The sequence below is a fragment of the Pogoniulus pusillus genome, chromosome 41 (genome assembly GCF_015220805.1).
Source record: "Pogoniulus pusillus isolate bPogPus1 chromosome 41, bPogPus1.pri, whole genome shotgun sequence".
Lineage (NCBI taxonomy): Eukaryota > Metazoa > Chordata > Aves > Piciformes > Lybiidae > Pogoniulus > Pogoniulus pusillus.
Window position 1 is genome coordinate 311,431 of NC_087304.1, and position 19,362 is coordinate 330,792.

Below are 19,362 nucleotides of genomic sequence, written 5' to 3' on the forward strand. Positions count from 1 at the left end.
GGAAATAGCTGAAAGTGATCCCACTGTCCCTGAGTTGTTATCTTACATTTCAAGGAGACTATCAGAAGTTTTGGTTAGGGACCTGGAACAACTCATCAGTTAAAACTCCTCCCACGTAGGCCTTCCTCCACTCTTCTGCTGCTGTTTGTGAGCTCGAACACACAGTCACTGCTCTCCCCACACATGCATCTTCAAGAAAAGGTGCCCAGGTCTCTCCTTCACATTTTCTAGGGTCCAGAAAGCACTCCTGAAAAGCAGCAGCCTGCTCTGACACCTGCTTCTGCCAACCCTCCTGGAATCGCAGGCACAGGCTTGTGGGACTGGAGCACCTGGGCAGGGCAGGTCCCTGCAGCCCCTCCCTTCCCACAGCCAGGCTGCAAGGGAGAGAATTTCCCACGAGTGACAGGACAGTAGCTCAGTGCCCACGCTGCTGACAGGAGTGTAAAACCCAGCCTGGCTCACTCCCCACTGAGCACAGCCAAACCCTCCTTGTGCTGGGAGGCAGCGAACACTTCCCCCCGCAGCGCGGTGCCCATGTGGCTGACGTGCAAGTTACAAGTTCATCAGGGCCGTGCCCAGGGCAGCCTGTCCCAGCCATGCCACACCTGCACTGCCCATACACACAGATGGTAGCTCGGTAGCTGGGCTTGTGCCTCGAGGTCCCTGAGAGCACATCCACAGAGATTAGGAAGAATTTTTCTCCAGTGAGGGTGAAAACAAACTGCAGCAGGTTGTCCAGGGAGGCTGTGGATGTGACAGAGCACACCTGGAGGTGCTCAAGGCCAGGCTGCATGAGGCCTTGCGCAGCCTGGGCTGCTGGGAGGTGTCCATGCCCATGGCAGGGAGCTGGCACTGGATGATCTTTAAGGTCCCTTCCAACCTAACCCATTCTATGTATCCAGAGAGCGCTGCATCGACGCAGAGAGGCAGGTGCCTGCCAAGACTCTGTAGATGGGTCCTGGTCCACAGGGAGAGATGCTTGGCTGTCTGGGAAGTTGGATGGGAATAATGGAACGTGACAGAGACATGAGTGTGTGATGAAAGCCTTCATTAGGGCAGCATCTGTGGCAGGCCTATTTCTGGACTCTGCTGGCTGCAGCTGAAGGATGTACTGTGAGGGAAGCCAGCGCTGGAGCTCCTGCTGCTGCTCAGGCTGCAGCCACCTTATATGGGAAAACCATATTCCATGAGACTGTGCCTCTGATGAGAGCCCACAGTGGCCATGGCCACAAATCACTTCAGCAATGGCTCCCAAGCCATGCACCACTCATACAAATCCACTCGGGTCGCTCCCTCGGGAGCCCTCCAGAGCAGCCCAGCAAGGGCCCAGGCAGCCTTGGAGCCAGTAGTGGTGCCGTGGGGCTGCTCTGTGCAGCTCAGTGCCAGATGCTGGTTAAGGAAAATTAGATTAATCAGTCTTCATCCTGGGCTCTCTGAGTTTGCTCTGCAGCCTGCCCTGACACAGATGCAGATGGGCTGGGCATCCTTCGGAGCAGTGCCCCCAGCTCCCTGCCACACAAATCCTGCCCCTTGCAGCTCCCAGGACCCCAGATCCCAGCTCCTGGTTTTGTTCCCAGCCGATGCACATCTTAAAGGACAATTAATTTGCCAGAGCAGCCTGAATTCTATTTTCATTGCCTTCCTCCTTCCCTGCAGCTGAGCTGTGACTTATTGACTTCGAAGTAACTGCAGGGTCTTTAAAAGTTCAAGACACAGGGCGTTTCATCTGCCTGGTTTTGCCCAGCTGATTCCCTCCGTGCTCATCCTCACTAGCATCACTTCAGGGGAAGGAGGCATGTGACACCCAGCCAGGCTGTGAACTGCAGTCGTGCTGGGGATGATGTTTACATTTGCTTTTTCCTCAAGCTGATAAGTTCTCTCCAGTTTCCCTCTCCATGTTGCTATGGACTGAACCACCTGTGCCCCACTGGCTGGAATTCTCCTCTTATCTCTGCTCAGTGAAAGAAGTGCTTCCAGTACCCCTCCAGAAGTCCCTTAAAAGCTATTCCCTGGGACGGATCTTGGTCTCTGTAGTTTTTTTAGGAAATCTGGGACACCCTGGAACCCCTCAAACCACAGCAACTGCTCCTCTGTCCTGACCAACACTCTCCCAGTGCTGCTGCAGATGGCCTTACAGGTGCTGCCAGGATCCAGCACTCTGGGCAGCACTGCCTGAGGCTAAGACCTCCACTGCAGTACTTCCAGCCATGGGTACAGCAAGACAAGTGTGGGACAAGAGCATGAATATCTGGTCAATCTTTTCACCTCCCTGCACCAGAGGAGTTCAACTGAAGAACACACTGGAGGCTTCTGCTCAGGCTCTAAGCCATAACTGATGGGCAGATGGCAACTCACATAAGAGATGTGGGAAACAGAAACGAATTGGACACCAACTTTACTTCTGCCCTGAGCTCACCATTTCCACCTTCGCAAGGAGATGATGGAGATCAACTCTGCTATCAGTTTTGTGCCAATGGACTCTGATGACCTGGGCCACCTGGGATAAAAGTTGGTTTCCAGACCTGCTCCAGACTGCAGAGGGACAGTGATGTGCCCTCTGCTCACCCAACCGATCTTAGGTCAGGACACTCCAGCCTAGACAACCCCAGCACTGAGCTGTCACCTTGCACTGCCTCTGGTCCTGCCAACAGCTCTGCTGCCCACACCAAACCCAGCAAACAGCCCCCTCCCAGGGCAGGAGGCACAGCAGCCATCTACACTGGCAGATCTGGGAACTGTCTTTTCAACTGCAGTGGTTAGAAAACTTTAAAACCTCCAAGCTGGCTTCTTGGGAAGGGGTGAATGGGGCCTGTGTCTCCAGACAGGAGTCCAGTTGCTGGCACTCAGTGAGGGTCCTCCCTCAAGGCATACCATGCTGCTTCCAAAAGCTCCCTTCAGGAGACTCTCCCTGTCTGCCTGTCAAGGTTTCCCTGACTTTCAGCCCCTCTCTCACCTGTCCCAGACTAACTTGCTCCCTTATTGACACTTGGAGTGCTTGGGGAAGCTCTCTGCTGATCTGACCCACAGCCTACGTGAATCCCATCACGTTTGTTTAGTAGAACACAGCATGAAGCCATCCTGGCTCTCCAGCAAAGTAAAGCATTGTGGAGCAGATCTTGGCTCTGCTGGTAATCCTTCATCCACAGTATGAGCATTAAGGTGAGCAGCACAAAGCATAGGTAGGTCACGAGCACTTTGCCTGCTCCAAAGAGCAGTGAAGGCATCAGTGCCATGTGCACTGGAGGGGATTTGTTGCCACCAGTTTCGAAGCAGTCAAGAAACTAGGACTGAGCTCAGCACAAACTCCCTCTACTCCCAGGCACATGGCTCTGGAAAACACTGCTCTCATCTGCTGCCAGGATGACCCCAGAGCAGCAGATGCTGCTCCATCAGCCCCAACCTGAGACCTGCAGCACAGCCCACACATGCCTGTGGCTGCACCTTCACACACAGTCCACCCTGGCCTGCCTCCAGTCCTCCCCAGGGTTTGTTCTCTTCCAGAAACTACTTGTAAGCTGTCGTGCATGCTGTCCCCAGCCCTCCTAAGTGCTCCAGTTGCAAGCGTGGCTGAGGCCAAGGGACACAATTTGGCTGCCACCCAAGTGAGGAGTAAGCAACTTGACTGGGAAAATCAAAGCGTGAGGGAGATCATTGACTCTGTTACGTCTGCTGCACTATAGGAGCCTACAGGTGTGTAAATCCACAGCCACTCACAGGGGGAAAAACACAGCCCTTGCTTAAACCCTTCCCCAGCACCAGCCTCCAAGGATCCCTTGTCTTGTCCTAAACATGCCTTCCTCAAAGATCAGAAAGGGAACTGAGAAATCAGGGGATAAACAACATTTTAACAGTTCAGCAGCAACAAAGAGGACCAAGGGTTGGTGGGGAGTGCCTCAGGAAAGGCTGCGGGCAGCCAGCCCCTCCATTTCCCCAGCAGCACCAAGGAGGTGAAGGAGGAGAGGCCAGGAGCAAGCAGCCACATCTCAGCACCTTACCAAAAGTGAGGAGCTGCAGCCACCTGCCCAGCACAGCAGATGACACCTGTGAACTAATCATGGCCTCTACTGCAATTACAGTGCTCAGAAGATCTAGAGACCCTCACTTAAAGGCCTGAGAAGGAAACTGCTGTCAGAACACAACCAAAATCTGGCTACCCAGCAGCAGGCTCTGCATGAAGTTCAGGCTCAGACAGGAGCTTTGCATCAGGCTCACAATGGAAAAGCTCACCCCAACACCAGAGCGGGGCTGGATGGTTCCAAGCAGAATCACAGCCACCAATTCTGTGGTTGTTAATCATATGCACATTGTCAGGCAGCAGAGATGGAGACAGGTCTGCTTCACAGCCCCACACATCCGATCTGCCAGCTGAGGAACCCGCGATGGCTAAGGCTGATGGTGGTGGGGTCAGGCTTGGGCTCACTCCCTGCCTCGATGGGTGCTGGTTCAGCAGCAACGCCAATGCCACCCTCCCAGGTTGAAAGGCCACCCGGACCCCGCGGACCGGGAGCCGCAGCAACCCCCAAAGCAAGGTAGGACCCTCCCCACCCCGAGCCGAAGCTCCCTTCCAGACCCTCCCGCCACGACTCATACCCGGAGAGGGGGAAGCCTGACCCGGTGCCCCGCTAGGCAGCCAGGCAGGCGAGGAGCTGCCCCCGAGGATGCCAGGGCCCAGCAGCGTCAGTCAGAGCCTCCCAAGACCACCCGAGGCGGGTGCCGAAACTGTGGGCCGGGGAGTGACGGGGAGAAGCCGAGGAGCCGAGCAGGCCGCCCCGTGCCCGGCACGTTGCCCCGGGGATCACCCGGGACACCCCAGGCCGGGCGGCGGACAGGAGCCAGGCGGCAGCAGCTGCCCGCTCTGCACGGCGGGGCCCGGGGGAGTCCCGACTGCGGAGTAGCCCCGGGGACGGAACCATTATGGACCCCCGGGGGAGCTGCGGGGGCGCAGCAGGACTGGACCACGCCGCACTCCGGGGGTGCACACGGCGCGAGGGGGCCGGACTGAACCACTGCGACACACGCCCGGGGGCCACACCGTACACTGAAGGGGCCTGGCCGGGAGGTACCACCCAGACCCCTCCGCAGGTGCAGACGGACTAAACCACTGCGGGCCCGCAGGGGAGCGGGAAACAGAGGCACATTTCGGGAGGCCTGGCCGGGAACAGCCCCTGAGGGAGACGGCGACCCGCGAGAGAGCAAGCCGGGACGCGTGGCCGAAGGTGCCAGCCACCCGTTACCTCCTGCCGCGTCCGGTCCCCCAGCACCAGCCTCCGGGGTGATGGCACCGGCCCCCGCCACGGCTGAGCCCTCCGCCTCCTCGGGCACCTCCAGCTCCATGGCCGCCGCGAAGGCCGCGGGCAGGGCAAGCACGGGGCAGGACAGGCCCGCGGCCGCCGCCGCCGCGCTCCGCCCGGCTCCGGCCGCCGCTGAGGAGACTGGGAACGGCGGCGACCATAGAGCGCGGGAGGTGCCGCGGCTAGACACGCCCCGCCGGAAGGGGCCGCGGCCAGCGCCGGACGCGCAGCGCTCCGCTTCCGCCGGAAGCGATTGCGGCGCGGAGGCTGTTTGTCGCGAGAGTTCCGGGGCTGCGAGAGCTGGGCAGAGCCCGGCGGGAAGGCACCAGGAGGGAGGCAGGGCTGGGCACGTACAGAACGGGCACCGGGAGCGGGACAGGGCTGGGCACGTACAGAACGAGCAGCGGGAGGGAGGCAGGGCTGGGCACGTACAGAACGGGCACCGGGAGCGGGACAGGGCTGGGCACGTACAGAACGAGCAGCGGGAGGGAGGCAGGGCTGGGCACGTACAGAACGAGCACCGGGAGCGGGACAGGGCTGGGCACGTACAGAACGAGCAGCGGGAGGGAGGCAGGGCTGGGCACGTACAGAACGGGCACCGAGAGCGGGACAGGGCTGGGCACGTACAGAACGAGCAGCGGGAGGGAGGCAGGGCTGGGCACGTACAGAACGAGCACCGGGAGCGAGGCAGGGCTGGGCACGTACAGAACGGGCACCGGGAGGGAGGCAGGGCTGGGCACGTACAGAACGAGCACCGGGAGGGAGGCAGGGCTGGGCACGTACAGAACGAGCAGCGGGAGGGAGGCAGGGCTGGGCACGTACAGAACGGGCACCGAGAGCGGTACAGGGCTGGGCACGTACCGAATGGGCACCGGGAGCGGGACAGGACTGAGCTCGTACAGAACAACGAAGGGAGAAAGATGTCCGCATGCTCTCGCGGGCCTGAAGCGCTGGAGAGCCACGTCGGGGCCGGGCTCTGCCGCTTGCCATGGCAACGGGGGAAGGGGAACTTGGGGGCCGGGGTGCCCCGGCACCGCGGGATCCCCTGACCCCAGGCCCGGTAGCCTCCGGTCCGGCAGAGAGCCCCGCTCTCCCTCGCTCTGGCCCAAGCGGGGCCGGTGCCCGACCAGTGCCGGGCACCACATCGTTGCCCTTTCCCTCGGGAGCTACCTCTCTGGGGTTGCCCCGTCACCGGGTACCGGCCACTCTTCTAGAGGCCTCGGGCCAAGCCCCCTCGACCCAGCTCCGCGCCGGCGCCGCCGCTCCCTGCCCTGAGCCGCGACCCATGGCGAGCCTGGCTCTTGGCGCCATCCAGTGGCACCGCGCAGTCCGTCCCGGCGAGGCCTCGGGGTGCGCTCAGCCCGGGCCGGCCCCACCGGTTCTCCGGGGTGGTCCCTTCAGGCCAGCGTGTGCCGATCCCCAGCGTGTCAGGGGCAAGGGCAACCGCATCCGGGAAACTGGCTCGGCGCTAACGCGCTGCCCTCGGCGCAGCGATGGTAATGAGGATCATCGGCCGCGTCCTCGTCCTGCTGCCCGAGGGGCTCCCATCCGCGTCCCTGCGCGGGAGGGCGGCCGGTGGCCCCACTGCCACCGAGCGGGCGGCGGCCAGGCCCGGGGAGCTGCAGGCGCCTATGCTGGAGCCGCCTCGTCCTCCCCTCGGGACCGGCGAGGGGCTTCGGAGGGAAGGAGCTGCTCGATGCCGATCTGCCTGGCGGTGGCTCCATGGCTCCAGGGTGGTGGCTGGTGGCCGGGGAGTTCCGGAGGAGCTGGTCCCCCTGTAACAGCCCTCTGCAGAATTCTGACCATCTCCTGCGGCGTCGGTACCGACCCCGGCCGGAGGCAGCGGTGTCCATCGCGAGCCGAGGCGTGGAGCTGATTTCTGTCACTGCACGAAAGCGACCCCTCGGAAAGAGGAACGGTGTGCGGCCGGCTCCTAGGTGGGGGGGGGGCAGAAGAAAGGGGGTTGGGGAAAAGAGGGCTGGCAGCCATCAGCAGAGTTGTTTTTTTTCCCCACATCAGCCCTAGGACGGCGGGCATCCTGCTGGCCGTCGTCTCTGTCCCCTCTTGGGTCACTGGATGAAGCCACTCGGTCCCCTCGCGCACCCCTGAGCAGGGCTGTGCAGATGGTTTTGTGGGTCCAGCCCTATCACCTCGCTGGAGAGCCAGCCTCAGGGAGGAAGACCCTACATCCCCTGGCACTACCACCACTGCCATCCTATCATCCTATCCCTGCCCAGGGCTGGGGAGGGGGCAAGTGGACGTAGCTGCACCATAAGCACTGTGGAGGGCAAAAGGAACAGCGCCCTGCGACTCCTGATGTACTCCTGAAGCTGTCCTGGGACCCTCTTTATCCTCTTCTCCCTCTTGTAGGCAGCGTCTGGTCCACAAAGGGTTACGCAAGGCACCCTGGAGTGACACCACTGCCACCAGCCCCGGAGCTCAGCTCCTTCCTGGTCGGATCCGAGGCTCGGTGAGTGCCTAACTCTTGTCTCCCGGGATCTGCTGGCCCTGCTTGCCGGCTGGGGACAGGGACCCGGCCGTGCTTTCACCTGGGCAGCGAGCCGTGCTGGAGAAGTGGCCATGCTTTGTTCCGCTTTGGGAGGCTTCAGGACCCCGTAACCCTCCAGGAGTCCCACTTTGATGGCAGGGAGATACCCTGGGGGGATCCTGGCATTCCTTGCTGCAGCTCTGCACCCTAAGCGCTGGAGGCTGTGCCGGTTGGTTTACACCACGTCTGGGGCAGACATTTCGGAGACCCTTGTGCCAGCGCGGGGAGGTCCGGCCCAGCCACGTGGCTGAGGCTGGGTCAGAGGAGCTTCTGGGGGCGTCTGGGACCCTCGGTCCTGCATGGCCAGGACCAGACCAGACAGGGGATGAGCATCTTTGGGCACTTGCAGAGACCAGGGACCGTGCTGATCCCAGGAAGGCTCCCAGTCTGAGAACGCTTGGTGGTGGTGCGCTTGGGAAGCAGGTGGTGGGGGTGGCTGTGGGGCAAGGCTGGGGTTGGCAGGGTGCACTGGTGTCCAATAATAAACCTCCCCACCCAGCGCTGTCCCCGTGGTGGGCATTGCCAGTGGTGTCGCCCGGGGCTGGGCACAGCCCCGAATGGGGACCTTGCCGTGGGATGAGCTGCCCCGGCATAGCCTGGGCTTTGTTTGGCATTGAAACCTCGAGCAGGTGCCAGCAAGGCTGCGTGCGTGGGGCAGAGTGGGGTGCGTGGGACTCCCCGTGGGGCTCCGCGTGTTGCCGGTGCCCTGTGCTGGGCGCGCCGGGCCGGGCCGGGCCGCGGTCAGCTCTGCCCAGATACCGCCGCTCCCGGCGGGACCGTTCCGGGTGCGGGTTGGTTTCAGTTGCAAACCAGCCGAGCCGGCTCCACCAGCTGCCAGCCCCGGCCTTTGGCTTGGGGCAGGCCCTGCGCCAGGCCCCTGCGGGGAGACAAGGCAGGAGCTGCTGCCATCCCCACGCTCTTCTCCCCTCCCCAGACCGCTGCTGCCCACGGAGAGACACGGGTGGCACCGGGACGCAGGTGTGTGGTTGATTTGTGGTGCTGCAGGGATGGGACAGCAGTGAGAGCCGGTTGGGGACAGTGAGAGGCTGTGCTGGGTGACAGCAGCATCACTCTGGCACGGCATCTGGCTGCCTTGTGACTGGGGGGCCCGTTGCTGATGCCATGTCACCCGCGGACAACCAAGGAAGCCATTAGGCAGTGAAAGGTTGACACTGGTGGCAGAGCTGAGACCAGACCCACCAGCTCAGCAGAAACCTTCACACTGCCATGCTGGGCTCCTGTTTATCACTGGTCTTACAGGACTGAGGGTGCCGCCACGCTGGGGTCCTGCTCAGGCCCAGCTGCCCCCTGGGCACACGTGTGTCCCTGTGACAACCACAGGCAGGTGGCAGGTGGGCACTCGAGCTGGTTTCACCAACCTGGACTCTGCCCTCTTCAGTGGCTGGCTTGCAGCCCAGAAAGCCAGGGCTGTTGGTGAGGCCTGGGTGAATGATTACAGCCACCCTGCCCAGGTCTCGTTCTGGGGGCCCAGCCCAAGGGCTGTGGCTGAGGACTGGCCACAGAAAGGCCTCATGCTGGGGCTGAGCTGCTGTGCTGGTTGCCCACTGCTGGCCCCAGCTTCCTGATAGGATTCTTTGCCCATGGGGCACCAGCACTCATCTCTGATGCCCCTGTGACCCACTGAAGCTACCTCCCATGGCCAAAGGGGCTGTGGAGGTTTCCAGCTTCTCATGGCACTGACACAGGGAGGCCCCAGCCAGGCACAAGGGTAGCCAAGCTGCAATGGGGAGTCAGCAGGGGCCTCAGAACAGCTATCCCAGAGCCCTTGGAGCAGCAGGGCCAGCACAGCCAGAACTGGGGGCTGCTGCAGCAGAGCATGGCCAGTCAGCTCGTGGAGAGCTGTGACGGTGCAGATGTCAGCTGTGGCAGAGCTGCCAACCAGTCTTTGCTAGCGGATGGTGCCCACACCTCAGCTATGGGCCAGTCAGCACTGGTGAGGTCTTCCCCTAGCGGAGCTGCTGGCCAGTCACTGATGGTGGCACAAGGGTATGGCCTGGCACCTGGTGTGGCCAGGCCCATTATGCCCATTATGGGCTGTGGCCATGCCTGTGCCGTGCTTGTGGCAATGCCCTGTCTGTGCAGTGCTGTGAGTGGGACCAGGATGGGCACTGGCAGTCCCGAGGCCTGTTCCCAGATGTTTCAGCCCAGATGGGATGTCACTCTGCCAGTCAGCCTTCTCTGTCCTGGGTGAAAACGCTGGATTTGGGGAAAAGTCAGGGAAATCAAAGGCCGAAGCTGGGGCACTGATGCTCCCAAAGTGATTGGCAGAGCTGCCAGTTCCACATCGTGTTGTAGCCCAAAGCAGATGGGTAGGAGGACACTGAAGCACCCCAGAATCTGCCAAGTCCTGGGAGGAGTAAGTCCTGACCTGTTGGCTCTTCATAAAGCCTCCTGTTTGTGACCACACGTCGGTGGGGATGGAGATGGACCTCTGGAGAGGGGGAATTTCAGGCTGCACAGAGGTAGCCCACACACAGGGCTAGCAGGGGCAGAGCACAGCTGTGAGTACAGTGCCCCTGGTGGGTGCCTGAGCACCACAGGGGGTTTTGTCTCGGTACCCTGTTGTTCCCAGTGCCTGCAGCTCAGCTTTGCTTCTGCTCTCTGTTGTGTACCAAGGTGGGACTGAGGAAAGGGCCAGGAGCTGCAAAGAGGAGCCGGAGCCAGTCTGCGCCCCAGGCCGCTGGGCAGGGGCTGCCCCTCTTGTGCTGGCTAGTGGTCACCATGGAGGAGATGGTGATCTGGGAGCAGCACACCGTGACCCTCAGCAAGGTGAGCATGGCCTGTGCTGGCTGCGGGACCAGGAGGGTGTCTGTGGGGCTGGCTATGCCTGACCCCTCTCTGCTGTCCCCATTAGGACCCTCAGAGGGGCTTTGGCTTCGCTGTCTCGGGAGGCCGGGACCGTCCCAACAAGGCGACAGGGGACACAGCAGTGACTGTGTCAGATGTGGTGCCTGGGGGACCAGCAGTGGGACACCTCCAGTGAGTGCCTGGGCGTGTGGGGACGCAGAGGGTGCTCTCGGCCAGCAGGGACAGACAGGGCAGTGAACCATTTCTGCTGGGACAAGGCCAGCGCTGCTGCCACAGCTGTGTTTTCCCTCCCAGGAGGAGGGATTACATCGTGATGGTGAACGGCCTCTCTATGGAGAATGTCTCGTCCTCCTTTGCTATCCAGACCCTTAAAACCTGTGGCAAGGTCGCCAACATCGTGAGTGCCCTGTGGTGGGACCGAGTCAGTGCTATGCACGGGACTGCAGCCTGCCTGTCCCACACAGCCCGGGGATCCTGTCCTGGTCTTGGAAACTGCTCTAGCAACACTACACCTGGCATCTTCTCCTTCATTTTCCACCTGCAGACAGTGAAAAGAGCAAAGAAAGTTCACTTCCCTGCGCGCAGGAGCAGCCCTGGGTCTCCTGCTGCAGCCCGGCGCAGCCACTTGGACGAGGACTTCGGGTTAGAGGGCGCAGACCCAGCCCTGCACCGCTCCCGGGACGGCCTGGACCACAACCAGGGCTATGACGGGGACTCCTCCAGCGAGAGGAGCTCTGACCGCCACCGGGATGACCTCCGCTACCGCAAGCCAGCGTCCCGCAACCGGAAACGAAGCCAGGACAGCAGCCAGCGAGGGCAGAGCCCCGGCAGCGGCACCGAACGAAGGGGCTACAGCCGGCGCCGCTCTGCCAATGACTTTGGTGGCGAATGTGACACCCAGGGGCTGGCCTTGGTGTCAGGCTTCAAGCGCCTGCCGCGCCGGGACGTGCCCATGAAGCCCATTACATCAGTCCTGGTGAAGCAGAAGCAGAATGAAGGTGAGGCTCTTCCGGGCCCTCTGGCCCTAGGTTCTGTTGCCTGACTCATGGCTGCGTGTCCCTGGGACAAGGGGGCGGTGGCAGGGCTGGTGTGAGGGTCTGATGTGCGGTGAGGGGCAGTGCATGCTGTGCTGGGTCACCAGCCTGTCTGGCCTCAGCTCAGGGTTGCAGTGCTCAGCTCTGAGGCTTGCTTGTGCTCAAGGACAGCCAGGGCACGCTTGTGGGGTTGGTGCTGAGAGGGGACCTGCATCTGCCTGGGTTCTCTGTTGCAGAGTACGGCCTGAAGCTGGGAAGCCAGCTTTTCATCAAGCACATAGTGGAGAACGGGCTGGCAGCAAAGGACAGCTCCCTGCAGGAAGGAGACCTCATCCTGAAGGTATGGGGAGCCCTTGGGGCACAGGGCACTTGCTGCAGAGCTCATCTCCATCTCTTCAGGTGACTCATCACTGACTAGTGTCACCACAGGGTACAATCCAACAGCATTCTTCTCTTGGCTTCCTGCAAAAGATGGCAGCTTGGCTGGGGGCAACTCTGTCTGGTGCCCACACCCTGCCTTGGCTCCCCAAGCATCCCCAAGGTCCCCGTGTGGGCTGTCAAGGACCTGCTGCCCACAATGCTGGTGCTGACTGGTTGAGGCAGCCCTGTTGTGTTCAACCAGAGATGGCAGCTGTCCTGTGCCACGGCAGGGTCACATAAGCCCTGCTATCCCCAAGGTGTGTGGCCCCCTGCCACAGGTCTATGTCCCCACTGGCAGAGCAGCTGGCCTGAGTGGCTCAGGTGTTTAGGGTTTGTCAGGTGAAATGGTGCTGAACATATATGGGGGGAGGGGGAGGTAGAGTCAGAGACTTCTTGTGCGTGCATGGGCCAGGGACACCTGTGGCTGCTGGGAAGTGGGGCCACAGAGACTCTGGGGCAAGTGGGAGGACGTCATCTCAGCAATCCAATGAGAAAAGCTGCTGCACCTTGGGGAGATCAGAGCCCCACAGTCTGCTCCCCAGCACCAGGCTGGTGGGGAGAAGAACAGTGCTGGGCCAAGGTCAGAGTTAAACTGAGCTTCAGGCAGCAGGTCTCTGCAGCTCCTGCCTCCATGCAGGGCTTCCTTGCAGCTAAAGGTGGAAGCTAATTAGCCTCCCTAATTTGTTTCCTCTGTGCAAGATGAAGCCTCACTGAGAGGCAGCCAGGAATGGGGACATGGCCCAGGACAGGCAAAGCCGTGGTGGCTGGGAGGGGACCCGGGAAGGTGGCAACTGGAGCATCCTTTCTGGAGCAGAACTTTCCTGGGGCAGCTTTCCCAGCAGTGTGCTGAGGGCTCTTGCTCTGCTCCCTTCAGATCAACGGGGTGGCCAGTGAGGACATGTCCCTGGCTGACACCCAGCAGCTCATTGAGAAGACAGAAGGGGTCCTGACCCTGCTCGTCCTCCGGGACCAGCGGCAGTTCCTGGTCAGCATCCCTGAGGTAGAGGAGAGCCAGAGCCAGAGCAACAGCTCCCAGCTGGATGGTGAGGGGAGAGGCCGCGGTGGAGAGCCTGGGGCCAAGTGCTCGGCAGAGGCCCTGGAGGGTCACTGAGCCTCTGTTGCTGCAGATATCTCTGACATCGACTCTGAACTGTCACATCTGCCACCCCCTGCGACCTCTCCATGGCCTCCAGCTGCTGCCGGAGTGAACTCCCCACCGTAAGCTCTACTGTGTCCCCTTTTCCCGCCAGGTCCCTGTGTTCCCTGCCCGTTGGGAGTGGCTGGTTCTCCTCCATCCTTGCAGCCACTTCACCCTGGGGATGGGACTACCGCTTAGCCTCCAGTGTGCTCTGCTAGCCCTGCTGCCCGCTTGGCACAGCCTGCCTGTGCCCATCCAGCACCTGCCTCTGTGACCTGCCTAAATCATGCCCAAACTCTGTTCCAGAGAGAGGAGAAAATCCAGCAGGGATCCTGCAGCTGATGCAACCATGGATGATGCTGGGGGCCCTGGTGAGTGAGCTCAGATCAGACTCAGGGATCTAAGGGCACAGAGCAGGCTTAGGGCCCTGCATGTCTCTGCTGCCCAAGCCCCTCTGGTGGAGCTGCACCAAGCTCTCTGTGCTTTGGTTGCCCTGGCAGTGGCACAACCACTACTGCCTCCTGGACCAGCCCTCCTTGCCTACAGACCTCCTGGAAGCTGTGGAGGGGGATGGTTCCCACAGCCCCCATGTCAGCCCTGCTGCCCAAGCTGCCCACGAAGATGGGTATGTCTGTGAGAGGCTCTGGGGAGGGGCTGGGGGAGACAGGAAGCTGCTCCCACCACTGCACTGGGGACGCAGGGCTAGTGACCCCTGTGCCATCCCCTGCATGCCACGGCTGGGCTGACCATGGCTCCTCCCTGGCAGGTACAGCACAGACTGCAGGGTTGTGCACTTTGTGAAGGCCAAGAGTGTGGGGCTGCGGCTGGCAGGTGGCAACGATGTGGGCATCTTTGTGTCGGGTGTGCAGGAGGGCAGCCCAGCTGCCAGCCAGGGCCTCCAGGAAGGGGACCAGATCCTGCAGGTACCCAGGGCTGGCAACGGCTCCAAACACTTCTGCACTTGGACTGGCTCTGGCCCTCGTCGGCCTGACAGCCCAGCCTCGGCTTTGGATTCCTTCTTCTGGGCACTGGTTTGGGTCAGTTGTGGTGCCCACAGCCTATACCCCTTGGACTGGCTCTGAAGGCAGTGCCAAAGGGGCTGGTCCTGTGAGAGCCATGCAAGCACCGCCTCAGCTAGCTAAGGCCCCCTCTAGATTACTAGGGGTTGTGGTAGGTACTTGGGTTACAAGGACCAGTTCCATCTCCTACCTTGCCCTGGGCGTTGCCATCCCTGCACCTCCACTGGCATCTGTGCCATCCATCCCACTCGTGGGGCAGTGCCCAAGTGCTGTTGTGTGGCAGGTGAACACCACCAGCTTCCAGAACCTGACCCGAGAGGAGGCTGTGCAGTACCTCATGAACCTGCCGCTGGGTGAGGATGTCACACTGTGGACCCAGAGCAAGCAGGACAGTGAGTGACAACCAAACCCACCCTGAGCTTGTGCCTCCCCATCCTCAGAGCTGCTGGACTTGCCATAGCCCTTTCTGCTGCCATGGGGTGGTCCTTCATCCCCACATCACCTTCCTCCTCTTCTGGAGAGGTGATGGGAAAGAACCAGACCATCCTGGCCCTGTTTATGCCTCAGCATCCTGGAACATGAAGGCTTTCTGGCACTGTAGCTTAGCCCAGAGGCCAGCATGTGCTGGAGGCTCAGGTCCTGCTGTTCTCAGGATGCCTGAGAGAGCCATGATAGGAAGAGGTGTCCCCAGTGCGCTCTGTAACATCAGGGGTGACAGTGGAGGCTGCTGGCCAGCCTCAGTTGTTCCCCAATCCCTTCAGCACCTTCCTCTCTGTCATCTTCCTCCTTGGCCACCTCCTGCTTTGATGGTCCCTCTCATTCTGGGCTCCAGTTTACAGGAAGATGATCTCATCCAACGTGGGGGATTCGTTCTACATCCGGACACACTTCGACTTCGAGAAGGATTCACCCTCTGGGCTCAGCTTCATGCGCGGTGACGTCCTCCACGTGCTGGACACCTTGTACCGTGGCAGACTGGGCAGCTGGCTGGCAGTGCGTGTGGGCAGGGACCTACAGGAGCAGGACAAGGGCATCATCCCCAACCAGAGCAGGTAGGGATGGAGTCAGGAACAGCCCCAAGATGAACAGAGCCAGAGAATGACACCCCAGTGAGATGAGGGCACGGATGGCAGTAAGAGGCAGGACAGGGGCTGGTGGAGCAGCAGGGGGCAGGTGAGCTGGTGAGGGCCCTTCTTGGAGCAGTGGTGCAGCTGATGCTCTGCCTGTGTGAGAGGGGGCTACCACAGCACCACTGAGCTCCTGCCCCACACCTTGGAGCCTGGAGAGACAAAGCAGGAGCTCAATTCAGTGTCTCCAGATCCTGAGCCATTTCACAGATCACAGAAACATTGCAGTTGGAAAAGACACCCCCAATTCCAACCAATATCCTTACTATACTAAGCTCAGCCATAGACCGTATTCCCAAGCACCATGTCCAAACCTTTCAATGCATCCAGGGTTGGTGGCTCCACCATCTCCCTGGGCAGCCTGTGCCAATGTCTGCTGGAAAAATATTGTTCCTAATCTCCAGTTTATACCTGTCCTGGTGCAGTTTGAGGCCATTCCCTCTTGCTCTGCCACTGTAGACAGTGGTGAACTCTGCCCTCAGCCTCCTCTGTTTAACCATCCCCAGCTCCTTCAGTCTCTCCTCATCAGATTTATTCTCCAGGCCCTTCACAGCTTCCTTGCCCTCCTCTGCTCTCATTCCAGCACCTCCACATCCCTCTTGTATTGAGGTGCCCAAAACTGGACATAGTGCTCAAGGTGTGGCCTCACCAGAGCAGACCACAAGGGAGCTTTTGCTGCTCCTGCTCCTGCTGAACACAGCATTTCTAATACAAGTCAGGATGCCTTTGGTTTTCTTTGCCACCTGGGCACTGCTGCCTCATAATTGAGTTATTTACAGCCACCAGGTCCCTTTCTGCAGGCAGCTTTCCAGCCACACTGCCCCAGGCCTGCCGTGTTGCCTGGGGTTGTTGTGGCCCGGGTGCAGGACCTGGTGTGTGTCCTTACTGAAGCTCATCCCATTGATGTTGGCCATGGAGCCAGTCTCTCAAAGTCCCTCAGCAGAGCCTCCCTACCCTTGTGCAGATCAATTCTGCCACCTAATTTGGTGTCATCTCCCAGGGCCGAGCAGATTGCCAGCCTGGAGTCAGTGCTGAAAGCCACATCTGGAGCCAACCCCTCTGGGCTCCGAGCTGAGTTCTGGAAGCTGCGAGGCCTGCGCGGAGCCAGGAAGGTGCTGCGGAAGAGCCGGGAGGACCTGTCCAGCCTCACAAAGCAGGGCCACTACCCACCCTATGAGAGGGTGGTCCTGAAGGAAGGTGAGGACCAGGCCTGTCTGCAGCACTCAAACCTGCTCAGAGGATGCTGCCCCTGGGGCTGCTCCACTGCAGGTGCCAGTGGGCTCCACTCTTCTGGGAGGAATGGGATGAGTGACAGGCCTGTGGGCATCTTGCAGAGCAAAGATCCCTGGGAGCTGCTGTCACCACCAGCCCCCTTCAGCCAGTCTGTCCTCTCCCCACAGCCAACTTCAAGCGGCCAGTGGTGATCCTGGGTCCCATCGCAGACATTGCCATGCAGAAACTGAGCATGGAGCTGCCTGAGCTGTTTGAGATTGCCCGTAAGTGCCCCCAGCCTGCCAGGAAATCGGTTCCATCAGCTGGAGCTTCAGTGCCCAGGGCCTGTGGGAGCTCTATTTGCAGCTCTGTCCAGTCCTGCCTCATTGCCCACTCCCTGTAACACCCCCACACGTTCCTGGGCTCGTTTACCCTCTCCTTGTGTGTTGTGATGCCAGCCAGGCTGCAGACAAGTCCCCGGAGGGCCACAGGTCTGGGGCTGAGCTTGGCCAGCCCCAGCCTGGGGCTGCTGCAGATGTACATCTGCCCAGCAGCTTTCACAGCATGTCTGTGTGTCCTGCAGCGAGTGTGCCCCGTGATGGGGCTTCCTCCAAGGTCATCAAGCTGGACTCCGTGCGGCAGATCGCAGAGAAGGTGAGACCTTGCCCATGTCCTCTACTCTGCCCTTCTGAGGCCACATCTGGAGTACACTTCTGGGCCCCCCAGTTCAAAAGGGACATAGAGCTGGAGAGAGTCCAGCACAGAGCCACAAAGATGCTGAAGGGAATGGAACAGCTCTGTTAGGAGGAGAGTCTGAGGGAGCTGGGGCTGTGCTGCTGCGAGAGGAGGAGACTGAGAGGTGACCTCAGCAGTAGTTATCAGTGTGTAAAGCTGAGTGCCAGAAGGCTGGAGCCAGCTCTGCTGGGTGATGCCCGGTGGCAGGACAAGGGGCAATAGTGGAAGCTCAGGCATAGGAAGTTCCATGGAAACAGGAGGAGGAATTTTTGTCCTGTGAGGGTGACAGAACCCTGGAACTGATTGCCATGGGGGGCTGTGGAATCTCCCTCTCTGGAGATACTCAAGACCTGCCTGTCTGTGTTCCTGTGTGACCTGCTCTGGGTGCTCCTGCTCTGGCAGGGGTTGGACTGGATGAGCTTTGGAGGTCCCTTCCAGCCCCTGGCATTCTGACATTGTGTGTGTCCTTGGAGCTGGCTGGGCCAGGGCTTGGGGTGAAGCCCAGAGTCCCCATCGCTGTCCCCACGGGGCTGACAGCTGTGCCCTGCCCCAGGACAAGCATGCCCTCTTGGACATTACGCCCTCAGCTGTGGAGCGTCTCAACTACATGCAGTACTACCCGGTGGTGGTGTTCTGCGAGCCCGAGAGCCGGCAGGGCATCAAGGCCATGCGCCAGTGGCTGGCACCCGACTCCAGGAAGAGCTCGCGGCGCCTTTATGCCCAGGCCAGCAAGATGAAGAAGCACTGCAGCCACCTCTTCACTGCCACCCTCAGCCTCAGCGGCAGCGGCAATGCCTGGTATGAGGCGATCAAGGACATCATCAGGGCGCAGCAGAGCCAACCAGTCTGGATGACAGCAGAGCAGGTACAGCGCATGGGGACCCTGCAGCAAGGCTCAGGCTCCCGGGCTGCAGGCGGGCAAGAGGGCCGCACGCCCCCATGCCTACATCTGGGGTCCTTGGTCTTTGTCATCCCCACCCTGCAGGCAGACGTGGCCATGGAGGACAGTCTGGACCTGCTGAACCCGCCGAACCCGCCAAGCATGGTGGCCTCGGGCTACCTGACCTGTGACAGCCGTGCCAACAGTGACTATGAGGACACAGACGGTGAGGTGGAAGATGGCTATGACCAGCCTGGGCTGGCTCGCTCCTCCGAGCCTGTGCAGCTGTCCCCAGGCCACGGCCTGAGAGAGCAGGTGGGTCCCCCTGTACCAGTATGAGGGGCCAGTGGGGCAGAGCTTGGATGGCACAGTACTCAGCCACAGGGACTTATTTCTATCCCCTGTAGCACAGGCAGTGTCACCCCTAGCTGCTACAGGGTCCAGCTGCATGTCCATGCCCAGCAGGAAGGCAGCCCAGCCCCAGGTTGTGGCACCGATCCTGCCCCTGCATCTCTCTGGCCTTTCACAGGTGACTGAGCAGCAGCAGCAGCACCAGCAGGGCCAGCGCTGTGACAGCATCAGGTACCCCACAGAGCGGGGCAGCCAGGGGCCATGGCAGCCAGCCATGGGCTGGCAAAGGGCCTGCAGAGTCCTCAGTGCCACTTCTGCCTGGCCTGACCCTACTCCACACCAAACTGCCTCTGCCACCAGTCCTGACTGGGTGTCAGAGGCGTTACTGCAGCTTCTTCTCCGCCAGGGAGTATGAGCATGCTGCAGTGAGGAAGAGGTTCACACAGGCCAGGGATGACTCCGATGAGGATGAAGGCTATGAGTGGGGCCCAGCTACAGATGTGTAGCAGCAGCACCATTAACCTGTCCCACCTCACATCTCGGCCCAGCAAAGTGCCATGTGCCACACAGCACCTGGCAGCCAGGCTGGGTTGGGACTGATCCTGGTGTACCCATTACCTCCTTCCCCCTTTTGGCCTCCTGCCTCCCCCTACCACGAGGGCAGGGGCTGGCAGAGAATAAAATGGGTGTTTGGATCAGGCTGGGCTGCTTCTGTGTGTGCTGGGTGGCAGCATGCAGGGAAGGGCCCTGCTGGGATTTAGGCACTGCTATGGGCAGC

The 19,362-nt window shown here is 60.8% G+C and overlaps 2 protein-coding genes across 14 annotated transcripts in view; one reads left to right on the forward strand and one right to left on the reverse strand.

The window, feature by feature from the left end:
* PIP5K1C (phosphatidylinositol-4-phosphate 5-kinase type 1 gamma) overlaps positions 1 to 5,537 on the reverse strand; it is a 59,206-nt gene extending 53,669 nt beyond the window's left edge. For all 7 annotated transcript variants that reach the window (XM_064174859.1, XM_064174857.1, XM_064174855.1 and 4 more), the window contains exon 1: positions 5,235 to 5,537. In XM_064174859.1, the coding sequence (XP_064030929.1) occupies positions 5,235 to 5,334 (100 nt within the window). In that variant the 5' untranslated portion in view covers positions 5,335 to 5,537. The remainder of the gene's footprint in view (positions 1 to 5,234) is intronic.
* Positions 5,538 to 6,106: 569 nt separating this feature from the next.
* On the forward strand, positions 6,107 to 19,282 carry TJP3 (tight junction protein 3). 7 transcript variants are annotated; one of them, XM_064174849.1, is made up of 21 exons: positions 6,113 to 7,228; positions 7,662 to 7,761; positions 10,477 to 10,629; positions 10,715 to 10,839; positions 10,963 to 11,065; positions 11,213 to 11,666; positions 11,939 to 12,042; positions 12,997 to 13,165; positions 13,250 to 13,340; positions 13,567 to 13,631; positions 13,807 to 13,885; positions 14,027 to 14,183; positions 14,563 to 14,671; positions 15,112 to 15,331; positions 16,407 to 16,603; positions 16,807 to 16,902; positions 17,202 to 17,272; positions 18,078 to 18,218; positions 18,339 to 18,548; positions 18,763 to 18,815; positions 18,991 to 19,282. In XM_064174849.1, exons 1-21 carry the CDS (start codon positions 7,014 to 7,016, stop codon positions 19,088 to 19,090), a joined length of 3,012 nt encoding a protein of 1,003 aa, XP_064030919.1. In that variant the 5' UTR covers positions 6,113 to 7,013; the 3' UTR covers positions 19,091 to 19,282. The 7 variants fall into 7 exon arrangements, with proteins under 7 accessions (XP_064030920.1, XP_064030917.1, XP_064030919.1 ...); XM_064174844.1 differs by having other exon boundaries at positions 6,115 to 7,228; positions 17,907 to 18,218; XM_064174851.1 differs by having other exon boundaries at positions 7,099 to 7,209; positions 17,907 to 18,218.
* The last annotated feature ends 80 nt before the right edge of the window (positions 19,283 to 19,362 follow it).

Excerpts from the sequence above, each read along its gene's own strand:
- TJP3 (XM_064174844.1), top strand. The coding sequence starts at position 7,014 with ATGGCTCCAGGGTGGTGGCTGGTGGCCGGGGAGTTCCGGAGGAGCTGG. Across the intron at positions 13,341-13,566 it reads GCCGGAGTGAACTCCCCACC|AGAGAGGAGAAAATCCAGCA; the intron begins GTAAGCTCTACT and ends ACTCTGTTCCAG. Across the intron at positions 13,886-14,026 it reads CAAGCTGCCCACGAAGATGG|GTACAGCACAGACTGCAGGG; the intron begins GTATGTCTGTGA and ends CCTCCCTGGCAG.